The sequence below is a fragment of the Siphateles boraxobius genome, unplaced genomic scaffold (assembly GCF_051911475.1).
Source record: "Siphateles boraxobius isolate OS27281-9 unplaced genomic scaffold, OSU_SipBor_1 5, whole genome shotgun sequence".
In the NCBI taxonomy this organism is placed as follows: Eukaryota; Metazoa; Chordata; class Actinopteri; order Cypriniformes; family Leuciscidae; genus Siphateles; species Siphateles boraxobius.
The window spans coordinates 11,821,946-11,848,790 of NW_027509141.1; the positions used below are offsets into that span (position 1 = coordinate 11,821,946).

Below are 26,845 nucleotides of genomic sequence, written 5' to 3' on the forward strand. Positions count from 1 at the left end.
TGAACAATATATTTAACCTTTCTTTGTAGAATGTAAAATCTTATCTGGCTAATTATACTTAGTTAGCCAGATAAAATGTTACATTCTTTCAGAATGTTCAGAAAATCTTTATTACCTTTAGCGCGACCTTTGTCTCTTTTGCCTCCCTGCTTTCTGTGCTCAGCCAGATGCCCAGGGCCACGTCTCCTGCCTTTACGATTGAACTCTCCCTCTGGTGGATGATTTCCCCGCCGCATATGAGCAGGACCCCTGACTTCATCGTGAACCTCCACCATCATACTATCTCCAGGCCCCATCTCCAGCCTTACAGGGCTCAGGCCCTCTAGACTTGTCCTATCATCCTCTGGTCGGTCTACAGGCCTTCGAGAGAGCAGCCCAGCATTATCACTCTCTTTGCGTGACCAGTGTCTTCTTTGCTGGCTGTCGCCAAGAAGACCCATATCAGGGTCTGGCTTGAAGTCAGTGGTGGAGGTGGAAGACCTGGTCAGACTCTGTTTGGCATTTTCAGATGGGATCTCAGAGCTGTGCGAGGTGTAGCACAGTGTGATAAGGAGCAGGGCAAAGAGATGACAGAAGCCCGGAGCTGACATCTTCAAACACAGCGCCACCTGCTGGTTAGGGCACAATCAGGTCAGCTCAAAACAGACAGATAGATATTGTATATTTGCACATTAAATACATTTGCGTGTACACATTACTTATTTATTAGTGTGCACACATTTATTACATATTTACATAATGCTTATGATTTATTACAATCATTAATTCCTGAATATTATTAACTATTAGAAGGGGAGGTCGCACCACATGACGTTTAGAACTAACACTGACTTGTCATAAAGTCATCAAATTATCTGATATTGTAAGAGACTAATGGACCCTTTTCAAATGCTGTCATGACATGTTTCCGCAGTTAAAATGGAGATTATAAATCTATCGACAATTTTTATATTTTTATTTTTTTAAAGTTGAATATACATTTATAACTGTAACTTTGGGCTTTATTACCTTTGCATTAAATCACAGATGGTTTGATTTAACCATCACTGGTTAAAGGTCCTTGCACACTGAGGCCGAAATTTTCGTATGTGTTTTGCCGTATTCGTCATTCGGTGGCTCTGAATTGTCAAAACACCTCTCAAAATGCTTGCTACGGATGCAAAAAACTTGCTTGACAAAACGCGAGGTCGTATTTATTTTTTAACGTGAGAAAAAATTTCGGACAAGAATTTTGTACTCAGTACGAAGTACCTTAACTCTGCTGAATGAATGTATCTAATATAACATTTGAGGGAGAGACAGCAAATTTGACATCTTTCTCTCTTCTGAAAAATGTTGTCAATCTCTCAATATTTTTCCTCTTTTAGAAAGTCATAGGAATGTTATCGTAGAGTTTGCTATTGGGGAAAATGAGAACGCAAATAAATATTCATATACTTGTTGTAGTTTCTTTTCGCCTCCAAAAATGTCATTATTATAATTTAAAAACCTAAAAACATGCTTTCCTCAGGTGGCATATCAAATTCAAGCTTATGAGGAGGTTCTTACCATGCATCTCACCATGCAAATCAGTGACATGGGTCTTACTTTGATCATCCGAGGTCTCCTCTTATCCTCATATTTTCAAACAGCAGGCATCTATCCCTGCATTTAAGACTGGCACCAGAAGTACTGATACAAACATGTTTTACTCTACATATATGATGTCTTTATATTTCTGATTATTTGTCATATTTTTAATGATGGATTATTTGTCATATTTTTAATGGAGTAATGTTATTCTTATGATGGATTCAAGTCATGTCAGAATGATTTAAGAATGTCACCAATAATTGCTCGTGGGAAAATTGTTGATGAGGAATAGCAATAAAGCTTACCTGAAAATATAATTAATTTAACCGGCTATGTGTTATCAGGCTTGTGTGATCAAACCACTTTTTTTCTAGTGATAACAAACTTAGCAAGTGAAAAGAGAGCAAGAAATATGAAATAGCCCAAAAACACACTTTTATTCCAAACCAAAATCACTTGATGCTAAAGAATCCACTAGTAAGACTATTAAGGCCAATTCATTTTCACATTCAATGTAAAAATTGAGAAGATATTTACTAGCAATGTGCCCAAAGCCCTTATTTGAAAGGCATGCTTAATGACTCCAACAGATTGTAAATAGTAATAGAAAAACTTTTTTTGCTAGATGCAGTCACAACCAAATACACTGCATGCTTAGCCTGGCAAGCCAGACCCACATCAAGATGTTAGGTCTGGGAAATCACCATTGGCATGCCTCAATCCGAGGGGCGGGATAAATGGTTGTCTTTCAAATTCCCTCTACATGCAATAGGATAGCGCTACAACCAACCAGAGCAACGAACGGTTGTGGCTGAGTGAGTCCCATGGATTTTCCCACCAGAGGAGCTAGTTGATATATTAAACTTTTGCCGTATCCGGTCGGCAAAACTCCGAACACATCTTCCTTTTTTAAGAAGGACTTAAGTGCCATTCTTTGTTCTTTTCTCAAAGAAAAGCTTAACTCCAAGTCCTCCAGAGTCGCGGCCAAAGCCGATTCGAAAGACTGCTGTTCGCCAGCAGCAGCGTTCATCTTCTTTGTTTTCAAGTAGCAGGGAATTCAAGCGGAACTGTCAAAATTCTGCAGTCATTATGTTAAGCCCGTCCACCAACTCTATACACGATGTGATTGGCCTGACTAGAGTATGGTTTTTCCAGCTCGAAAGCTAATGGAGAGTTGCTAGACTACCCTGGCTGCAAAATAAATTTTGCTTCCGCTAGGGTGCGCCTAGATTTCCAGGCTACTGCATGCTTATTTCCTAAGGGCTGCACTTAAAAGGTAGCTAAACCTGTAGAAATATGTAAGTGAAATCCTCATTTGTTAGGCCGTGTGTCCACCAAAGCATTTTTTCATGCAGCTGGCGTATAATTCCAATTGTTTTCAATGGGAGTACCGCATTTTTAGAACGCCATGAGTGTAACGCTCAAGCGCCAAGCGCCCGGCGTTTTTTACTGGTCGCCGGGAGTTGAAAAATGTTCAACTTTGGGTAAAACACTGCGCTCATCACTGTCACTTTTTACCCAGCCGTCAAATCACAGTGGATGAGGGGCGGGACAAATACCACACCGACCAACTGTCACAACATTCTTTCTGTACAACGACGTCAACCAGCAGAGCTAACCAAACAAAATGGATGAAAAATTAATTTTTAGTATGAAACAAGTTATCTGCGAAATCAGTTACAAGTAAACTGTGCTGTGGATATTCTTTATCATAGCAACGAATCGTCTCAACTGAAAAAACGCTGCGGTGCCAAAACGCTCTCAAACGCCCACAGCTAGGCGTTTTCAGCAGAGCGTCTAGTGTTTTCAGCTGGCTAAAAACGCTTTGGTGGACACACAGCGTTAAGGTGTACATATTGAAATATCCTCATTAGGCAGCCATTTTACAGTTTTGTCACCAGATCCATTTTACCATGCACTTTTTTTGTGGTACATTAATGAATTAAATTATATGGATAATTAAATGACGGGTTGGAGATTTTGGTGGCAGAGAGGTGGAACAAACAGCAGCCATTTAACTATTTATAAACATAAACAAAAAATGTAATCTAAATCACAGGAGTAGAAAAGATGTAACTTGTATTTGTAACTTGTAATGTAGTTTGGCATCTGCATGAAGACAATACTGAATAATTGGCGGAACCAAACGCAGTTCTTAAATACACAGGAAATAACGAGCCACTAAACTAGAAACAGATGTACAGCATAATCAGTTACTATGGAAACAAATTAGTTACTAGAACAAAGGAAAACCAGAAGGAAACACAGGAAACAAGAATATACAAGCTAAAAGTCCATGGAACACAAACTGAAATTAAACGTAGCACATAGGTCTCGCCAGGGTTTTTTTTTTTTCTTTCTTTTTTTAAAGTGGAGGGAACATGCACAAAGGACACTTACCCTATAACCCTATTCATTTGTTTATAAGTGAACGTTTTGAGAAAATTAAAGTACACCCATTATTCATTTGGGCTGGCTGAATATATGAAGATCCCAATCTGTACAACATTCCATATAGTACATATTAAAGAAAAAAGCTCCAAAAATGTTTTGCCTCTTAAGATGCATGTAAAACTATCATAGGAAGACATTACTCTTCATTGCCTTGGTGACTGAAGAGCACATTAAGAAGACTTAGATTGCAGCTCCATCTCACACCATTATTGCCTTTTAATTAGCATCTCAGTGCTATGATTTTGGTAATGAATCAAGCTCAATGAAATAAAGCAGAATTTAATGAGAGTCTGGTACAACTGGCGGTAATGAGAAGAGTTTAATATGCCATAGTTTATATAACAATATGCAATACAATGTTTGTTTATAAAACACATTTAAAACATCCAAGGCTGACCAAAGTGCTGTACAGAAAATAATAAAACTAAGAAAATTGAAAAGAATAAAACTACCAAAATTAAAAAGCACACAACAATGGTAAAACAATAATCCAACCTATGGTCAGGGCAAACAAGAGAAAATAAATATAAAGAGAAAACAAAACCAGTTTTTGAAGCCTGGATCTAGGCACGATGAGGAAGCAGAGATCACTGGATCTCAGAGTTCTAGAAGGAGCGTACAGATGGAGCAGAACAGTCAGGTACTGAGGGGTCAAATTATTAGGTGCTTTATAAACATATAGTAGAATTTTAAAATCAATTCTTAATGAAAGGTAGCCAGTGCGGTGCAGATAAAATAGGAGTTACTGGCTCAAAAGTACGAGTCCCAATGAGGAGTCTAGTAGCTGAGTTTTGCACTATATTATACATCTTTCACTTCCACAATCAGATTCAAAAATGTATTGCACACACAGCAGGGTTTAGGACAACTTTCTCCCACCAATCTTTGCCATGTACTCTCATCCATAGATAATTATTTTAGGAGCTACAGTGGCACTAGAACCCTGTATCCACATATTTGGCCTATATATTGATTAGACATTTATTTAAGTAATATAACTATAAAACAGCATAAAAACAACACATGCTTATTGGAAAAATGTGCCTGTCATCATGACATTTCTGCAAAGAGTGTCACTAAAAGGTTCTATAGAGTGCTGCAGCCGTGATGTCAAAACTCAGAAGACTAATTTGCCAGTATGGGTTTTTATAATGGATTTTTTAATTTATAAGTAAAGTAAGGACTGTGGTAAACATAACTTCATGATACTTGGACATTTTGCTCTACAACATAAATGAAACATATCGAAAAAAATTGATTCAAATAAGTAACTAAATAAGAATGTTTGGGGTGTAATTGTGTGCAGTTTATGTTTAAGTACAAAACGTCCCAAGTATTGTCAAGTTATGTTTACCACAGACCTAATTATGAATTGAAAACAAGACACTATAAAAACCCATAGGAAAATCTTGAGGGAACCACGAGCAAATTAGCGCTCCGGGTTTTGACGTAACATCAGCTGCAGCACTCTACTGTGTTAGAAAATACCAACTACACTAAACCCTTCCCTAAACTTAACCGATAGTGTCAACTTAAGCAAATATAAGATAAAATGTATTTGCTGAAGAAACCATGCCATTTTCGCTTGCTTCCACAAGTCTTTGAGCTATTTTATCAGTCTTGTGTTTCACAATACTCAAGTGCTCCACATTGCAAGTGCAATGTTGTACTAGGCGAGCTTCTGAACATGTTTACTATGTCAGAAAAGCCAAATGGAGCTAATTATGTAATGGAAAAGATGTTGATGTTTTACTGCCGCTGCGGTGAATAGTACTTAAAAAAAATATAGGCAATGGCATGTCTTTCCAATGAGCCCATGTTGCATAAAAACATTATATATTCTTACTTTAACGTCTCACCCTGGGGTTCTTGGTGACCTTCTAGAATATTACGTGTCATACTCTTGTGATTTCTTTTTAAATTTGTGTTTTTCTGGTGGACCCTACATTCTGTAGGGAAATAGTTTTGAAATCCCTATCAAGCAATAGAAATCTGTTTTGACTAAGGCAATGTGGTCAGAACCAGACTTTGACGATCGTAAAAAGTGTCAATTACAGCATTCAGTTTAAACTGAGCATAGTGTATAATGTACGCATAATGTACGTCACGTCATGCCAATCGAGCCTGAGTTTCGTCACGTCAGTCCTGCCGAGCCTGAACTTGATGTCAGTCCTGCCAAGCCTGAGCTTTACATCAGTCATGCAGAGCCAGAGACTGTTCACGTCATGCCTGCCAAGCCAGAGACTGTTCACGCCTGGTCAGCCGTGCCTGTGTCTTCGGCAAAGATGGCCGACATCTCACCACCTGAGCCCTTGACAAAGATGACCGCAGCCTCACCACCTGAGCCCTCGGCAAAGATGGCCGAATCTGTTCCTGAGCCTGAGTCTGTTCCCGAGCCAGAGTCTGTTCCTGAGCCAGAGTCTGTTTCCAAGCCTGAATCTGTTCCAGAACCTGAGACTGAATCTGTTCCAGAACCTGAGCCTGAGATGGTTCCTGAGCCTGTTCCTGAGCCTTTTCCTGAACTCCCACCCAGCCTCCCTCTCCCACCTCCTCCCATCATCCATTCCTCCTCCCATCATCCATTCCTCAACCATGCTGTCGCAACCTCCTGCTAGCCCCACAGCTCACCCACATGCCACCTTCAGTGAGGTGAGCTCTACGCGGGTCTACCAGTGTTCAGCTCCAGCATGGTCATTGGATCCCCGGTCTCCCCCTCCTACCTCCGCGACCAGGACTACACCTCGGCCCGTCGATCCATCAGTGCAACCTTGGCTCCTACCTCCCTCATCTTCACCGTGGCCAATCAATCCTCCAGCTCCACCGGGCTACCTCGTCCCCCCGTCTCTGCCTTGGTCGTTCATCTGCCTGCCCTCACCTGGGGACTACACTCCTATGGTTTCACCTCGTCCCTTCATCCCTCTGGCTCCGATCGGCTCCTCACTCCCTGCAGCTCCACCTTGGTTCTCTGTCGCTCCGGCTTCACCGCAGCCTTCTGGATCCCAGCCAGAGCCGTTGGCATCGCCATGTCCCCTAGGATCCTCAGCATCGCCTCGGCTCATCGGCTCTCAGGCTCCATCCGGGTATCCTCTTCCACCTGCTCTGCCTCTGTCAGTCGGCCCCCTGGAGTCGCCAGCCCTGCCTCCATCATGGCTCTTCCCTCCGTCTGCTCCGCCCTGGTTCCTCCTGCCTTCTGTCTGCCCTTCACGTGCTCTTCGTCCTCCTCCTGAGCCCCCTCCCTCCGCAGTTGGTCTATCTACAGCACGAGGTCGCGCCATCCGGGAGGGGGAGGTACTGTCACACACCTCAACAGCACTACATTTCCCTGCATTCCTAATGCTTCCCACCTGCACTCAATCAGCCATCACCTGCACGTCATCACTGTGTATTTAAGTTCCTCCTTGTGTTCACTTCTTTGTCCGGTATTGTTTGTGCGTAGCACACTGTCTCGCATTGTTGGCTCTTTTGTTAGTACTTGTTTAATAAACCTTGGATTTATCTTCATCTTCTGTGGATATCAGCATTACACACTGTGTATGATTGCAGAAAACATGTTTTTATTGAACATTGATGGAGCAACAGATTTTGTGTGAAAAAATCCTAAAAGTGGTTTGTTTGTTTAAAATTCGTATAAATGCACAAGGTGGCAAGGTGGGGCACACATGGGGTAAAAGGCTCACCAGCATGGAGCAAAAGGCACAAAGTATTTATACAAATACTTTAGCTAAAGTAATATGTTTTGAATAATACTTGTTCAAAACAATCCCTTTAGCAAATTCTGTACTATTTTCGGTTTATTTTGATTAATAAAATAATTCATTTTTGCTCAATAAATATAGTATATAATAAATATTGTTTATAATACAATTTTTAATGACTATATTTTAATGATATTAATCATATCATATAATAAAATGTCATATTTATTGTTACGACTATAAAGCCAAATTAAATTATAATGGGATCTCTTTCAGTGCTTTCATATTATATATTTTAGATGTGTTCATTTGTAAAAATACAGAAACAAAATTATTTTAAAAAAGTAAAAATTCTGAAAGCACTGAAAGAGATCCCATTATGATTTAATATGGCTTTATATTAGTAACAATAAATATGACATTTTATTATATGATATGATTAATATCATGTCTTTAAATATGATGGTTTCATTATAAATATGATGATTATCTGTATGGTAGACACCCAACTTAATACGATATTTACCATCTGAATCTGACCATATTATGTCAACAAATAGAAAAGTCAGCAAGCTATTTATTATCTTGTTAATTATTGTGCCTTTCGTCCCAACAGCAGGGGCGCCTTTTACCTCAAATACCATACTTTTACATATTTTTCCGTTATTGGAAAACTTTTTCGGTAACACTTCATTTTACAGTACGTGCACTTTCAATGTACTTACAGTGTTCTTACCACAAAAGTAATGAGTAGTGTAACTTAACTACATGGGTTAAGTTAAGGTTTAGGGGTAGGTTCGGGGTTAGTACCTATAGTGTCATTACTACAATAAGTACATATTATGTTCATGTGAAACAGGACTGTAAAACAAAGTGCTACCACTTTTTTTTTAATTACCTTGAACAAAACTGAAAAACATTGTTGGACCCTACACTAGAATGTTCAAATGGCTTTATGCATAAACATTTCATTTGAATTATGGCGGCAACCCGAATATAGAATTTGATGTGCATGTAAACGTATTCATTAACAGGACCTGAAAACATTTCAATGCTATGCTACACTGACATGTAATGCTCTTTATATGTGCAGAAACTTTGTTTAAATGCATGTAAAATGACTTTAAAGTTTACAATTAGATTTAATTTATTTGAATTAATGAAAGTCAGAGGGCTTAGTCATAGTAGTAGTGTTCATTTTGAGTTACTAATGGCAGTGTACATATCGGTTTTAGCATTGTGTTAGTGCTACCATTAGCATTATGAATTAGTGTTTGTATTGAGTTTATAGCATGCTTAAATGGGATTAGGGGTGTGTTTACATTGTGTTGATGTCAGAATTAGCATATTTAGGTCTCTCTGAGACTTTATTCAATGAGGGGAAGGGCTAGGTCATCAAACCGGCACCCCGCCCATGCAGACATTCTGCTCTGCTAAGACAGCGGCATATGATAAATAAATAAGGATGGGGTATTGATCTTGTGTGGGTCGATAGTTGGACCAGGCTTATCAGCCAGAGATGCACAAATGCCCCTCACACCCTGCAGAGATAGTTGTGTAGAGTTGCCAGGGGACTTTATTGTGGGCTATTTAAGAACTCGTCTACAAAGGCTAGGTGAAGAAAATTGCATATGTTGCAAATCTCCTGCCAGAAAAAAGGAGTTGTAGGTGTTTCATTTGGGAATACACACGGACTGATTTGGACTTTATCAGTCAGTTGTACACACTGTGTGCTTTTCACAGCCGGAGAGGGTTTGGAGCGACTGCTCTGCTTTAGTTTTCACAGAATTGCTAGTCTCTATTCAGTATGAACGCTGCCCTGTAGACTTTTTAGTATGAACACATTTTAGTATAAATGTGTTCATTAGTAGTTCATTAGTCTCTCATCCACCACATAAAAACAACATTAAAGATAAATAAAGAATTGAACAGCAATGAACATTAAAAAAAAAGAAGAAAAAAAAAAGTCAGGAAGCTGCTCAGATTCCTGAAAGGGCCTCACAAATTAATAGTCTGGGTGATGTGAGTTCATGCTGATCCAATACAAAAACTGCCAACTGTCATGTGACTAACAGGTGGACCTCTGAGGGGGCTGAAGGATGAAATTAAGTCTTGAGATGTGGGGGTCATGACTCGTGCACCCTGCGGGACTTGGTAGGACCTCACCCACAAAGATCAATTGAATAGGAGCCATGATAAACATACACAACATCTGGCATGATATGGCAAAGGACCAGTGCTCAGCCTTAAGGTAAGATGCTGACTGTGAGATGACAAGAGAGGAGAGATGTTGAGGGGGAGGGGAATCTTAAATGTATCCAGTGCATGATTTATAAAGATGCTGGGCTGTGCAAAATCAATAATACAGCCATTGGCTGTAAAATTGTTGCCTATTTGTTCTACATACAATTGCTATGTGATTTCTAGATGTCTAAAAGAACTTCATCAAAACAATATCCAATTCGTATACCAGTTATCGTGACCTGAGAGGATGATGGGATATGTAGTCCAGACGGTGATTAACATGTGACGGTGACACTCTACATTGTTAATATATTTATAAGCTATATAGTGAGTTCTTCATTCATTGTCCATATAATTAAGAAAATGATTATTGTTGAATTAACTCATATGTAAATTGTTACATAATGTTTTATGCTTTGTAAACAATATATTGACAATAAATAGTTTTCACTTTAAATTAGGTCACAGATAATGGGTAAATGTCATTAATTAAGTGCTTTAAACCAACCTTTATTGGACATTAATTGCATTTGTATTTATAGTTATAGTACTATAATATAGCAAGTGTTTCTTAAAATGTTTACAAATATCAAATATGATCAAAGATGGCAATAAAAATAAATCTGCATTGTTTATCCGTTTGATCTTTCATTTAAAAAAATTGCAAAAAATCTAACCTTTTATTGAAGTAAAATAATTAAAAGTGTGTGTGTGTGTGTGTGTGTGTGTGTGTGTGTGTGTGTGTGTGTGTGTGTGTGTGTGTGCGTGTGCGTGTGCGTGTGCGTGTGCGTGTGCGTGTGCGTGTGCGTGTCTGTGTCTGTGTCTGTGTCTGTGTCTGTGTCTGTGTCTGTGTCTGTGTCTGTGTCTGTGTCTGTGTCTGTGTCTGTGTCTGTGTGTGTGTGTGTGTGTGTGTGTGTGTGTGTCCAAAACACGTGGGCCACAATTATTGGCACACCTAGAATTTTTTTATGGGAAAAATATCTCTGAAGCACATTCCCATTGCTATTTACGTTTTTTAGCACATCAGGGTGACTAGAAACATAAAATTGTCCAGCCATGGCTCAGGTTTCACAGGAGTATAAATATGAGGAAACGTACTCGGTTACATACGTAACCTCGGTTCTCTCTAGAAGAGGGAACGAGTATTGTGTAAGTTGCTTACGCTACGGGTAAAGTCATCTTTTCTCGAGATATTGAAGCCAAAAATTATCCTTAATTTTGCATTTATTGTCAACGCAGTGCGGCAGCCAGCAGACCTAGAGCAGGCTATCTTGCGTGGTCATTGGCTGCCCTGCGGCAAGCAGCCTACCACTGAGCCTCACACGTGACGTCGCGCCCTCTACGCGTCACACCCCGCCAAAATGGGGGTTGTTTAGTGCATAAAAAGTCAGGCTCAGGGGCTGCGTCACTGGTTTCATCAGCTGAAGCGAAAATCGCTCGTGGCGCCTGCAGGGTCGGGTTACGCAATGCTCGTTCCCTCTTCTAGAGAGAACCGAGGTTACGTATGTAACCGAGTACGTTCTCTAACGAGAGGTTCTCTCGTATTGTGTAAGTTGCTTACGCTACGGGAACCCATTGTCAATGCCGTGCATCCACTTCATGAGTCCCTGGGATTCCTGGGGAACATAGATAAGTGGGAAACAGGTGGCCAGCAATGCGGTCCAGCATATGTTATAAGCACATATAGGGTATACAGAGCGGCGATACCGGTCTATATAAATATTCACCATACAGTGCAGCTCAACCAGGAGAGCTAAGGTCGCGTGAGAGTAGTCTGCGCATGATAAATCTGGGCAGGACATACACACTGCTCATACTGACAGAAGTCTAGCCTGCAGGGCGGGAACTTCCAGGTTATAAAACCTAACAAATGTGGACGGGGAGGCCCAGCCTGCCGCCTCACAAATGTCCTGAATGGAAATCCCGCTCGACCAAGCCCACGACGAGGCCACGCCCAACGGGCATTGCAGATACATAAGCGGATGCAATATCATCCACTATCCATCTGGACAGGCTCTTTTTTGAGGTGGCGAGACCTTTGGTGCGCCCACCAAACGAAACAAAGAGCTGCTCCAAGCGCCTGAAAGGGGCGGAGCACGTAATGTAAGCCCTCAAAGCCCTGACAGGGCAGAGGAGATTAACATCGCTCTCACTATTGGATGCTGGCAGAGCCGATAGAGAAATGACCTGCACTCTGAAGGGAGTGCCTATCACCTCAGGGACGTAGCCATGCCTTGGTTTAAGGATGACTTTAGAGTCATTTGGTCCAAACTCAAGACACGCAGCACTAACAGACAGCGCATGTAAATTCCCCACACGTTTAACTGATGACAGAGCTGTAAGAAAAACGGTTTTGAGCGAGAGGTACTTTAGGTCCACGGAGTCTATCGGTTCAAAGGGGAAAGCTTTCAGGGCCTCTAGGACCAAGGAAAGATCCCACATGGGAACCGACGGGGGTCACAAGGGATTCATCCTCCTGGCTAAGGAAGCGGATAACCATAATCGTTCCTTCCTATTGACTGGCCGTGCGTTGATTCAGTGAATGCTGCAACGGCCGCCACATAAACTTTAAGCGTGGAGGAGGACCTGCCCCTGTCCAACAGCTCTTGAAGGAAACTAAGCAACCACGATACCCCACATGACCGTGGGTCCAGATTACTATCGACACACCATTTGGAGAACACAGACCATTTAGACGCATAGAGCCGCCCTCATAGAGGGAGCTCTGGATTGCGTAATCGTGTTCATCACTCCTTCTGGCAAGACAACGGGTATCCGTTGATTAACCATACATGCAGAGACCAGTGCTCTGGATGGGGATGTCAGATCGAGCCGCGGGCTTGAGGGAGGAGATCTCTCCTCACCGGAATCGGCCAAGGGGCTGTGTGTGACAGCCGCGTCAGCTCCAGGAACCAGAATTGGTTCTCCCATCGCGGGACTATAAGGAGCACCGAGTGGCGCGTTTTCCTGATCCTCTTGATTACCTGTGGTAACGGAGAGACCGGAGGGAAAGTATGGAGTGGAAGGCTGGGCCAGATTAGGGCCAGCGCATCCTCGTTCTTTGAAAAGAACATCGGGCAATGAGCGTTGTATTTTGACGCAAACAGGTCAACTTCCACTTTGCTGAAAAGGCACCACAGTAACTGGACTGTTTGGGGGTGCAGGGACCATTCCCCTGGGGGAACGCTGTTCCTGGACAGTTTGTCTGGGCCGTCGTTCAGATGGCCTGACACATGCGCGGCTCTCAGCGAGTGCAGAAGGTGCTGGGACCATATGGGGAGGCGTTCCGTCAGACTGCAGAGATTCCTGGATCTGACACCGCCCTGATGGTTCACGTATGACACAACAGACATGTTGTCCGACCAGACTAGAACGTGGTGGTCTCGTATGAGCGGGAGAAAGTGCTTCAGCGTGTTCTCAACCGCTATCATCTCTAGACAGTTTATGTGAAGACATTTCTCTCTATCTGACCACATGCCAAAGACCGGTCTGCCCTCGAAGAGAGCGCCCCAACCTAGGTTGGAGGCGTCCGTCGAGATGACTTTTCGATATGAGACGGCTCCCATCGTCACCCCTCGCTGGTACCAGTCAGCCACTAACCAGGGCTGCAGAGCTGAAACACAGCTCTGAGTCGCTCTGATTTGTCTGCAGCCGAGAGCCCAAGCTCGGTGAGGCACTCGAGCATTCAATCATTATTGTAGCGGGTGCATGCGCAGCAGGCCCAGCTGAAGCACTGCTGAAACATTCTTGAAACGTTTTCAGAGAAGCGACGCTACCCTTCTGGAAAGACGCGGCCAGGTGTCGCACAGGGCACGCGCGCACTGTGTCGATAAACGGGCCGTCATAGCCACAGAGTTCAGTTCTATCCCCAGTTCTATCCCCACGGTCCAGTTGACCGTGAGACCCAGGCTTTCCAGATGACTGAGGAGCACTGTTCTGAGAGATAACAGTCATATCTCTGACTGTGCCAGAATCAGCCAATCATCCAAAAAGTTCCGAATCTGCATTCCTGATTTCTCAGGGGAGTAAGAGCTGCATCCATGCACTTCGTAATGTACAGGGTGCTAAAGACAGGCCGAATGGGAGGACGTGTATTGATATACCTGGCCGTCGAAGGCAAATCTCAAGAATGGCCTGTGACGGGGTATTATCTGAATCTGAAAGTAAGCATCTTTCAGATCAAGAGATATAAACCAGTCCCTCGGGCGAATTTGCGTGAGGATTTGTCTGGTCGTGAGCATTTTGAGCGTACTTTTCATGAGAGCTTTTTTCAAATATCTCAGATCTAAGATAGGTCTTAGAGCTCCGTCCTTCTTGGGTACGAGAAAATAGCGGCTGTAAAAGCCTTACTCGCTCAAAGAAGGAGGTACTGGTTCTATAGCCCCTTTGCACAGCAGTTTGGCTGGGGAGTTTCTCAGGGGAGTAAGAGCCGCATCCATGCACTTCGTAATGTACAGGGTGCTAAAGACAGGCCGAATGGGAGGACGTGTATTGATATACCTGGCCGTAGAAGGCAAATCTCAAGAATGGCCTGTGACGGGGTATTATCTGAATCTGAAAGTAAGCATCTTTCAGATCAAGAGATATAAACCAGTCCCTCGGGCGAATTTGCGTGAGGATTTGTCTGGTCGTGAGCATTTTGAGCGTACTTTTCATGAGAGCTTTTTTCAAATATCTCAGATCTAAGATAGGTCTTAGACCTCCGTCCTTCTTGGGTACGAGAAAATAGCGGCTGTAAAAGCCTTACTCGCTCAAAGAAGGAGGTACTGGTTCTATAGCCCCTTTGCACAGCAGTTTGGCCATTTCTGTGCGGAGTAGATGCCTTGCTTCCACTTTCACTTTCGTCTCGGTCCGTGCTCGAAAGCGAGGGGAACAGCGAGCCCGAATCGAATACGGCGGCACGCTGACAGCGGTAGCTGGCTGTTTCATATGTGACATCCCGATTGATTTCAATGGGGAACGTTTTATGATACGCCAGCGGCGCCCGGGGCAAAAAGTTTGTTAGTAAGCGTGAGTGCTCGTGAGCGGGGCACGTAACTTACATTCATATGTGACGTCCCGATTGCATTGAATGGGGAACGTTTTGTGATCACTTTGTGATGCGCGAGCACGTAGTTGTGGGCACGTTTCCTACATCTAACACTTGAGCGCATTCGCCAGCTTTAGGAGAGTGGGCTCTGTGAGAGCGAGAGACACGGTTATAGTGCTTGTGTGTAGGGGTAAACACTGAGATGTGGGCACCTTTTCTACACTTATGACACCATCGGCCTGAGCCGGATAACCAGACATTATACCCTTCTTTGTGATGCGCGAGCAGCGCCGGGCTTTTATTAGTAAGTGTGAGCGCTCGTAAGCGGGCACATAACTTACATTCATAGCCATGGGCAGAATAGCCTCCGGGTTCCGATCGCCACACTTCGTGGGCTCGGAAAACTGAACCGGAGGTATGGGCGCGGTGCGCGCACCCTCAGTGCTTGAATACGGCGGCTTGCTGACATTTATGGCTGGCTGTTTCACATGTGACGTCCCGTTTGCTTTGAACGGGGAACGTTTGAGATAACTTTGTGATGCGCGAGCAGTGCCGGGCGTTTACTAGTAAGCGCGAGCGCTCGTAACCGGGCACGTAACTTACATTCGTAACCTGACCGATATGAGGCTGTTTTGGCCGTGTGACAGAGCGGGCAGAGAGTAGGCCTGAGCACAGAGTTGTGGGCACATTTCCTACATCTAGCACTCGAGTGGCATTTGCCAGCTTTATGAGAGTGGGCTCTGTGAGTGTGAGAGACACGGGGTAACGTGCTTAAGTGTAGGGGTGAACACTGAGATGTGGGCACATTTTCTACACTTAGAGCACCACGGCATGAGCCGGATAGCCAGACGTTATACTCTTGAGATTTTGAAGGCGAGCGGGTTGCATTGCCGGCTCGTTGGCTGCCGAATACGCCGCTGCAGTAGCCTGTGTAGCCTTCCCGGATCGAGGAGGAGGTGGAGTGATGAGAACTCGACCACTCCTTGCTGTCCGATGCCAGGATGGAACAGCTGTCACCTGGGTCCATTCCTTCAGCTTCGTCCCCTGAGGCGGCGGCATTGAGGGCCGAAGCCGACAGCTGCGCATCCGGGAGGGGCAGAGAAGGAGAGAGAGAAGCTGGTGGGATGTAATCCGGCGAGCTCTTCAGTGTGACCTCAGGCTCCCCTCGCTTCTGTGAACGGCGCTTCTTCTTGCGCGGTCCAGAGGGCGGAGTGACAGTATCCATAGTGATGGCTTCGAGTCAAGCCCGCAGGGTCGACAGCGGAAGCGCTTCACAGTGCACGCAGCCTCCCGAATCCAGGGCGAGGGCTGCATGTTCCGGGCCCAGGCAGAGAGCGCAGATCACATGGCGGTTTCCGCCGCTGGGCGGGGCTCTGCACGAGCCACAGGAAATGCGAGGCATTTTTAGAAAAACGCCTTGCGCTCTTTTAGAAAGTGAGTGTCACAGCGGCGAACACTCACAGAAAGCAATAGCACTAAAAGGATACTCGTCGCCGGATGGTGTAGCAGGCACGGTAGGCTGAAGGCAGCAAAAGACAACCGCCTTCCTCAGGCTCTTTCCTCTGTGTGCTGGTCGCTGGTTTCAACGGCGTTGGCTTCTCTCAGAGTCCAGCGACGCAGAGAGCTTCGCTGAAGATGATGAAATCAGTGACGCAGCCTCCGAGCCTGACTTTTATACGCTAAGCCACCCCCATTTTGACGGACTCTGACGCATAGAGGGCGCGAAGCGTCACTCATTGGGCGTGACGTCATGCGCGAGGCTCAGTGGTAGGCAGCAGCAGTTGCCACAGGGCAGCCAATAAGCACGCAAGATAGCCTGCTCTAGGTCTGCTGGCTGCTGCACTGCGTTGACAATAAATGCAAAATTAAGGATAATTTTTGCTTCAATATCTCGAGAAAAGATGTCTATATTGTCTTGATGCGTGGCGTGGAGGATCTTTTAAAGACGCTCCAAGGATCACAGCTGGAGAATTGCAGAAATGAGTTGAGTCTTGGGGTCAGAAAGCCTAAAAAAAATAATTCAGCCACTACATTACCCCATGTTAAGTCTGTGAAGAAGCATGACCTGATCACCAGGTTCCTGAGGGGCGCTAGGAGGCTGAATCCTCGCTGCCCTCTCCTTGTACCCTCTTTGGACCTCTCCATGGTCTTTTCAGCCTTACGGTGAGCGCCCTTCCAGCTGCTGCAGTCAGTAGAGCTTAAGATCCTGTCTCTTAAAACAGCGCTCCTGATTGCGCTCGCTTCTGTCAAGAGGGTATAAATGCCTACATGCATTTTCGCTCTACTAATTCAGCCTGGAATTTGGGCTGGCCAACTCTCATATAATCCAATCCAATTTTATTTATGAATCACATAATAAAACAACATAGTTGACCACAGTGCTGTAAAATGAAATAAAAAATAAAAAGCGAGAGAATTACAAAAAACAATAACCACGAAAAAACTAACTAGCTACAACAACAATACCTGATCCTACCTGAGCAAAAGGTAATGTAAAAAAAATATGTTTTTAATTGTTTATTAAAATCATTCAGGGATGATGATTGTCTCAAACACGCTGGTAAACTGTTCCATAGCCTTGGGGCAGCCTTTGATCGCGGAACATGTAGGAGATTTTGTGCATTAGATCGTAATGATCTCTTTGACTCATGAACATGAATGAGATCAGCAATGTATGGAGGGGCTGTACCATGCAAAGATTTAAAAACAAAGATTAGAATCTTAAAATTAATTCTATAAGGTACGGGTAACCAATGCAATGATCTCAGGACAGGGGTAATATGGTCATATGGTCACACTCAAGTTTTTATTTGATGTTTCCTAAAACAGCTCAATGAACCCAGGTTAATTACAGCCGCATCACTCATTTTAGAGGGACCAAAATATAATCACCTCTGTTTTTTCTATATGTGCCCAAGGTTCCCACCACCCCTTTCAGGGATCAGGATCATCGCTGCCCTTGGAGGAGGCGAACCCAGCCCTTGCTCTGCTGTGTCCCCTTTGTCTTGCTAAGACTGTCTCCAAGCAGAGGTTGGCCCACTGGATAGTGGATGCCATAGCCTTTAATGTATCATGTTCAAGACCAGCCCTGCCACCTTGAGAGCTCACTCCACCTGAGAGCTATCAGCAGGCTTGTGCAAAACTCAGAATTTCAGAATTGGCCTCCATTCAATTCATGCATTTGAATTTGTTGAATTTGAATTGGAATTGGAATGACAGGAAGTGGAATTAAATTCATGGCAATTCAAACAAATTCCACACAGTCACACAACAGAAAGAATGTGTTGAATCTTCAGTGTTAGGAAGGTTACAGTTACCCATTCTAAATGTGGTTTGGATTACTTTATTTTGATTACTTTATCAATGTAAAGCAATTTCCTTTTAATTTGATTAGTAACTAATTGAATTACACATTTTACCTCAGTAATGCAACTAAATACAATTACATTCATTTTGTATTTAATAACATAATTTCATTGCACGTAACTAGTCTCTCCTCAACACTCCATACATTTTGTTCTAAATTACAAAACAATTACAATTACAAAAAAATCAAACTTAATTATTTGTTCTGTGACTAGAGCTTTTAACATTCGTTGCTGGGGGAAAACATTTCCTGTTAATGTAATCTGTACAAGTAGTTCAAACTAAAATAATTTATAGAATATGTTATGTTATCATATATGACATGTACTGTAAAACTTCATTGTTAAACACTTCACTTAAAATATGTATATGAATTTCTTTGAATTTTATTGAATTGCCATTCATATATATTCATGCAGTAGTACTTCATTAGTCTGTAGAGCAACGGCAAGCAAGTTTAGATTATATAAGATATTCAGCAAAGGGTCACAGCATGGAGGCTGGGATGAGGCTGGAAATTCAGTGAAAGACAACGAGACCAAGAACCAAAAAGAGAATGAAAGAAAAATAGAAAGAAAAACAGAAAGGGGGATGGAGTAACCACAGAGGATATGTGTGAGCACAACATGGTGTTCAGATCCTACCATTGTGTGAATAACTGATAAAAGCCTCCACAAGCGACTTGGATGATATTGTGCAAAAGTTTGAAAGGAATGTGAAGCTCACTAATGAACTCAGTGACATTTCAAGAGGAGGGAGAGAGCTTCCACTGTGAGGTCTTTAACATCTCCTCCTGCTGAGATCTGGGGCTCCCTAAGCCATCTGCTGCACCCCTGCTACCCAAAGCAAGGGGGAAAAAAGCTTTTCAAAGAGATGAAAAGTTGAAGCTTTTTCTCTTTACTTCCTCAACTGGAAGATCTAAGAAAGTTACAACTTTTTGACAGTTGTCTGATACTGAATGAGGTAGATAGACCACATACGGGACACAGATAATATTTTCTTAGTTGTTACTAGCTAACTCTAATTGGTCTCTATTCTGGGAAGTACAGGTCCTTCTCAAAAATTAGCATATTGTGATAAAGTTCATTATTTTCCATAATGTAATGATAAAAATTAAACTTTCACATATTTTAGATTCATTGCACACCAACTGAAATATTTCAGGTCTTTTATTGTTTTAATACTGATGATTTTGGCATACAGCTCATGAAAACCCAAAATTCCTATCTCAAAAAATTAGCATATCATGAAAAGGGTCTCTAAACGAGCTATTAACCTAATCATCTGAATCAACTAATTAACTCTAAACACCTGCAAAAGATTCTTGAGGCTTTTAAAAACTCCCAGCCTGTTTCATTACTCAAAACCGCAATCATGGGTAAGACTGCCGACCTGACTGCTGTCCGGAAGGCCATCATTGACACCCTCAAGCAAGAGGGTAAGACACAGAAAGAAATTTCTGAACAAATAGGCTTTTCCCAGAGTGCTGTATCAAGGCACCTCAGTGGGAAGTCTGTGGGAAGGAAAAAGTGTGGCAAAAAAACGCTGCACAACGAGAAGAGGTGACCGGACCCTGAGGAAGATTGTGGAGAAGGACCGATTCCAGACCTTGGGGGACCTGCGGAAGCAGTGGACTGAGTCTGGAGTAGAATCATCCAGAGCCACCGTGCACAGGCGTGTGCAGGAAATGGGCTACAGGTGCCGCATTCCCCAGGTCAAGCCACATTTAAACCAGAAACACCGGCAGAAGCGCCTGACCTGCTCCCTCGTAGAGGGATCGTTCTGACTCCACCTAAGCTCTGCCCACGTAATAACGTCATCATGTTTACCAACTGAAAAGGGGTCTATAATGTTAATATAATATTTGAGCTATTCAAATCTGTCTTAACATAAAATGGACTGATAATAATAACCTAGTAGAAGACCACATGATTACAAAGTTTATATATATATATATATATATATATATATATATATATATATATATATATGCACCGTGATGATTTTATTACTATTGATTATTAGGTCTATCACACATTCAAGGGTCTACCTAATGTTCTTTGTATTGATGTATTGATTTAGTATCACTAATGAGGTGACATGGGCTGATATTGTACCAAAGCCAAGATTGTATAATAAAACCCAAAGCCACAGTCTATAATAAAACCAATAATATCCCTGTAACAATGATGTCAGAAGTACAATTTCATACTTTATGCAGGAAAAGAGTATTGCTTTATCACATAATTTATTTTCAATTCTTGTCAGATATTTTCCTGCTGGTCTGTATAAGCACATTATATGTGACTAAGATCAAGTAATAATAATAATAATTAAAAAACACATAAAAAAACAAGTGCTTAGCTTTGCAAATTGCATCCTTCCAATCTTGCACTGAGAATCTGAGATAAGGTTGACAGAAACCTTAAGATTTCACATGCAGCCTCCTAAAATTAAAAAATATATAGAATGCTTTATAGAATAAAAAGAATGCTTCAAAAGAGGGAAATAAATGCATCTACACAAATGAGAGCAGCCATCCCTTAACAAACAGTTTCAGCATTTTCACACCTCACATTGTTCGTTTTGGCAGCTCTAAAAGTGTCAAGGATACAAAGCGCGTAACAACAGGCTAAGTGTTAAAATTGCCATAAAGAGAATCCATCTGGTGCCAAGAGAGCTCAGGAAAAGTGAGAGAGTGATATCACAAATGGCTCCCAGCAATGTGTCTTGTTATCTTCTAGCTAAGCATCCTGGCAGAATGCTCCTCATCCTCTCAGCAAGGAAAACTCCTTCATCTTGTCCCAAAAAACAGACAGATGCACAAGCACACATACTCTGCAGTCTTTATTGGCACGTTGTGAGCCGTGAAGACAACAAAAGGAAGGCAACGTGGAGAACCACGCCATATGATCAACCATAAAACTAGTCTACATGGAAACATCTCTGTTGAATCAAAGTATCTTCTGTATAAGATAAGTGGGAGAGAGGGACCGTGTCTCATTTGTTGAGCAATAGACCAGCTGTCTCCAGTGTCCAACAAAGACTAATTCCCAGTCAGCCAGCAGGACATTGACGCTGGAGAACAAATCACACAAAGGTCTTTATTGATCTGCTTTGATGTCTCTTAATTGCTGAAGCAATTGGAAGTGTTTTAATGATGGCCTACATTTGAAGCATCTGTTCTATCTTAACAATCACACTCTAGCTAGAATCAGCAAAAGGTCATTCGATCATAGTATTGATGAGTTCTTTGATATTCAGTCAGCATTGTACAGTCGATGTCTTGATACCACTGTATGGCATGAAATGATCAATACGTGTGATCTTTTTAAACATTTATTGAGTAGAAGTTTGGCTCTGTAAGAAGAACACACATTTGGAGCCCACAATTACCAAGCCATATTGAAGCCATTTAAGTAAAAAAAAAAAATTATAATAATTGTTCCAAACAACGGCAGCAAGAGAATGACCACAAAGAAACAAGACAATCACGCTTTTCAGCACCATTTCTAAGCTCTGCAACTCTACAAATATGACTATATAGTATACGTGAAATTCCAGCATTTATTGATGCCAGGAAAAAATGCATCTAAAACAATGTCCAGAAGTCAAAGAATCAAGTTTTTGTGGTTGTAAAACTTAAGATATAAAACGTGGAAGCTGCGGTTGCCAGGTTGTTGGTACAAGTATTACAGGACATAATTTTTGTCACTATAAATGTTGCAGTTCCTAAATGTATGTCATTCAATTATATAATGTTAATATAATATTTGAGCTATTCAAATCTGTTGATAATAATAACACAGTAGAAGACCACATGATTAAAAAAGTTTCTAAATTTATTTCAGCAACTGTTGCCATGAAGGCAAATAAATTAATAATTATAAAAACACAATTTTATCAATATTGACTTTCTGATGTCAATGTTTTTCTAAATATCAATTTTCTGAAAATGTCATTCATGTCAACTTTATTTTTTTACAAAAGTTTACTGTGAAATTCTGTAATACTGTTTTTTAATAAATTTACTGCTTAACAATTAATAGGTTTTTGCTATATTTTTACATTCTTTTTCATTTTTGTTTTAATTTAATTACATATTTACATTATCTGCTACATTATTCTTTCTACGTCAGACTGACCAAAGGTATTCCATCGATCATTATAGTCACAAAGATGCATCAAGTTTGTACAATGATGTGTGAAAATAAGAGGTAGATCCTTATTTGGAGTCTAATTAAAATTCACATGTAATTGTATGCTTTCAAACTCAGCTCCCCACTCAAATCAAGTCACACAATTAGTGTTTTTGTTGCGTTCATGTTTTTATTTGTAGCTAAAGCGCTTTGAGCACTGGAAATGCGCTATATCAAACTCATTATTATTATTATTATTATTATTATTATTATTATTATTATTATTAAAATTATAAACATAAAGATATGATCAAGCTCGGGGTCTCACAGATGGGCGCAGACAGACGCACTTTCTAAATATTATATTCATTATCTTTAAAATAATTAGGTCTATAAAATACACAGGTCTGTGGAAAATAAAATAGTATGCAACTCAAATTGCTAAATTGAAAATAAACATATTTACTCTTATAAACAACGAAGAAGTCTATATTAAGAAGAGAAGGCGATTGTATAGGGTGTATCCTGATTAGAAAAACGTGGAAATGCTGATCTTGGTTAGTTTTAAAACAAAACTGTTATCCATACCATCTTTTTGACAAAAATCATTTTGCGATTTGAAAATAATACAAACGAGGGAAAAAACATACTGAAAAGGAAAATAATAAGAATAGAAAAGAGGCAAAAGTTGAGTCTTTTTTGCTCTAATAGTAAATGATAAATGAACCCCCGAGCGAATTGTATAGCCTACTAAAAAGCTTCACATTTTTCCAAAAAGATTTGACAAAATCAAACAAAACGATATGACATTCTTTAAAGCATAAGAATGAGTATAAGAGCAGGACTCTTACCGTGTTTTAATCCGTTGAAAGGGAGCTGAGTGAAGAAGCAGATCATAGATGAACTGTCTCGGGCTCTGATTGTTGAGCGCGGTCCCAGATGCGCGCCGCTGGGAAGGCTGATGTCAGTAATGATGAGAGAAAATCACCGATCAAGTTCACCACATATTTATCCCTAAGGAAAAAGGACGAAAATTAAGCAGAATTTCTCACAAACAGGCTTCCTCTCATATCTCTCAGATAAGCCCTCATATGGTAACACGGTAGTCATTTCTTTCTTTTTCAGACATAGTTATAAGTGTATCTCCTTTAAAATGTATATCTGGAAGTAAAATTATGTAATTTGGCATAAATTAAAGAGAAGAGAAAAAATAACACAGTGAGAAATTAAAATATTTAGGTATAGACTAGCTGTCTCCTTCCAGTCCAAATTTCTGCTAAAACAGCTTCATATGGTAGCATTCTTATTCATCTCAAAAGCATTTGACTGGAGAAAAAGTACACTATTTGAAACCTGTTATCTTACTCATGGCAGATCAGTTCTGATGCAAGGTTGTTTTCAGCCAATCACCTCAGCTGTTAATGATATGGCTACTGTTGTGCTGTAGGAAAATAAGATCATGACAAGTTTGCTTATACATCACAAGAACATGTAGTCTTAATCCCTTTAATAGCTATACTAATATAATGCAATATTTGATTGCAGGAAAAAAAATCCAAATTCACGTCTAATTGTAAACGATGACATTCTTTTCTTTGTGAATACAACAATATACTTGTTTTTGCTGTCTGTTATTGATCACACTTTTAAAAGATGGAGTGATAAAGGTATTGTTTGTTTTTCTTTTTATTGATCATTATTTTGATACTTTCAAATTTTTTTTTTTTTTAATAGTTTATTTAGATAGGGACAGACACAAATAACATAGATCAACTTTAACAGTCATCTGATGTATGTATCATAGTGTTTTTAGCTAAAGCTAATTCACGACAATTGTCCCTAGTAGGGCTTTTTGATAAAAAATACAGTTTAACATTATTAAAAGGATGAGAAGAAAATTACAATAATAAAAAAAGAAAAAAGAAATTAAATAAAAAAGGACAGGAAATATACAGAGATAGCAAAGTATAAATACTAAGTATGAGAGCAATATTGTTCCTCAATTAACCACGATTTTGTATTTTTTTTGAAGGAGGCTAGTGTTGGGATACATTTCAAATGGTCTGGCAAAGAATTCCATAATTTTGCCCCTTTAACTGAAAAAGCAGCCTGGGCAAATGATGTTCTTCGAAAAGGGATCCTACAGTTGCCTTTTGACACTGAACGGGTGATTGATCTAGTACTTTGCTGTCTTGTTATTGTTTTGCAAAGCGGTGGTGGAGCAGCGTCATTCAAGCATTTGAAGACCAGTTTAACCAGATGCAAGGAAATAAAATTAGCAAAACTTAAAATCTTATATTTGCTTTGAATTTGGCAGTGATGGTACCTTATTCTCTTCTTGTCCAAAACTTTCAAGGCACGGTTATAAAGACACTCTATGGTTTTGATTGATGACTGATGAGCTTGAGACCATGTGGTTAAGCCATAAGATATGCGTGTTAGAATCATAGAATTAAAAAAAATAAAAGCACAGTCAAGAGTCAAGCAGTTCCCTTTCAAGGGAACTCGAGCTGCGTTTGAGACGCGGTGGGAACGCTCTGCGTGATTACGTCGTGAAGCACGTGTAAAATCAGTCCAATGGAAGCCCGCTACGACATAGGTGACGTCATAGACCAGGAAACTATAAAGCAACCCTGAAATCAGACCGCGACAGCTTCTGCACCTTCAGCAAGCGCTCTCTGTATATCTGTCCTTGTCTATTTATTGTTGTCTGTCAAGCCCAATATATCTATCATTATTATGGCGAGCAAGCAAGATTATAGATGGTGTGTTGTTCCCTGCCCTCGTTATATACGGGTGGGGACACACACATCGGCTTTGTGTTGCTTGTTTGGGAGTGGAGCATGCTCAGTCAGTCCTCGAGGGGGCTGATTGTGAGCATTGTATGAGTCTATCTATGAAGACGCTCCGCTCTCGCCGATCGTTCTTTGAGGAGGACGGTACGTTTTGCGCTCCCCGCGCGGGTCCCGCTGTTGCCTAGACACGGCGGCGACTCGCATTTTGGGGATCGAAATCGGATCTGACAGCGTGGGTTGGGACGGGCCCCGCCCTATCTCAGCTTTCACCTGCAGATCCAGTGTGCTGCGATATCCAGTTCTGAGGAATTGTTATCGTTTGTGTTTTGTTAAGAAAAAGTGAACAAAACAAATAAAAATATTAAGAAAAAGGCAGATGTTTGATTTTTCAATAAATAGGCAGCTCATAACTCTGTTGAATAAAGAGGAGCTTTTAAAAGGAGGCTTTTCTAATGCTGTTGCTAGTTAAATATTTACTGGACAGCTGAACATTATGAGAGTGAAAATAAAAAGAGTTTATTAGATGAAATATATCTAAAAAATCAGGAAAACTCTGTATCTCAGCCTCCTCGTCGGGGACTACTGGTTTTTCCCTATCTCCACACTGAGGTGTCGAGATCGTGGAATAAACCGGTTTCTATTTTATGTGTTTAATACCCAAACGTCTAACTAGAGTAATGTTATGGGTATTAAGTATCATGGTATGACAGTGCCTTGGATTATAGAGACGCTTGCGAGCTTTCTCTCTCCCGAGTCGGCGTCATCATTTTTAACCCCGACGTTACCCACCAGCCATCTTTAATAATAAATACATTTTATTAGGCAGTACTGGTGGGTAAAGTATTTAAGGACATAGATGAATGTGAGGATGTCAGCATTGACTCTATTCGAGAATATATATATATATATATATATATATATATATATATATGTTTATATGTATACGTTTTTCTGATATAAAAATAAAGAAAAAGAAAGATGAAAATGTCTGTTCTTCTGGACGCTCCGCTTTCAAGAAAACTAAACCTTTCAGCGGCGTTCCAGAGGTTTCTTCCTCACCAATCTATGTTCCTGAAACTGGCATAGAGTACAAAGAAGAAGACCTGATGCCGAGGCTATCAGGCTTCTAAGGGTGGTCCCCTCTGGGGTAGGGACGGTTTTGAGAAATCGTTTCTCCTCGGCACCCTCTGGGGTGCGACTCTCCGAGGAGGGTCGTAGAGCAGTCAGTTCGGTCTCCCTGCCGGTTCGCCGTTTCAGGGTGCCGAGGTGCCTGCTTTTTCCTAGGATCCTCCGAGGAGGGTCGTAGGAACTAAGCTAGTTAGAGGTAGGCAAGATCTGAGGACTGTCGTCATCTCTAATAAAGCTTAGACAAGAAGTCCTGTCGAATGAAAAAAAAAAGAGGGACGGTTTTGAGAAATCGTTTCTCCTAGCGGCGCCCTCTGGGGTGCGACTCTCTGAGGAGGGTCGCAGCGCTGCCAGTTCGGTTGTTCCCTGCCGGTTCGCCGCTTCAGGGCGCCGAGGTGTCAGCGTCCCCGTGCAATCCTCTGAGGA

General features: G+C 41.5%; 1 protein-coding gene across 2 annotated transcripts in view; it reads right to left on the minus strand.

The window, feature by feature from the left end:
• Nucleotides 1-23,824, minus strand: part of draxina (dorsal inhibitory axon guidance protein a) — a 92,286-nt gene extending 68,462 nt beyond the window's left edge. The window contains exons 1-2 of one of the 2 annotated variants that reach the window (XM_077202818.1): nt 23,351-23,824; nt 116-608 (exon numbers count right to left, since the gene is read on the minus strand). In XM_077202818.1, the coding sequence (XP_077058933.1) occupies nt 116-590 (475 nt within the window). In that variant the 5' untranslated portion in view covers nt 591-608; nt 23,351-23,824. Of the gene's footprint in view, nt 1-115; nt 612-23,350 lie in introns of both variants that reach the window. The other variant, XM_077202819.1, reaches the window with a different exon arrangement.
• Between the last annotated feature and the right edge of the window lie 3,021 nt (nt 23,825-26,845).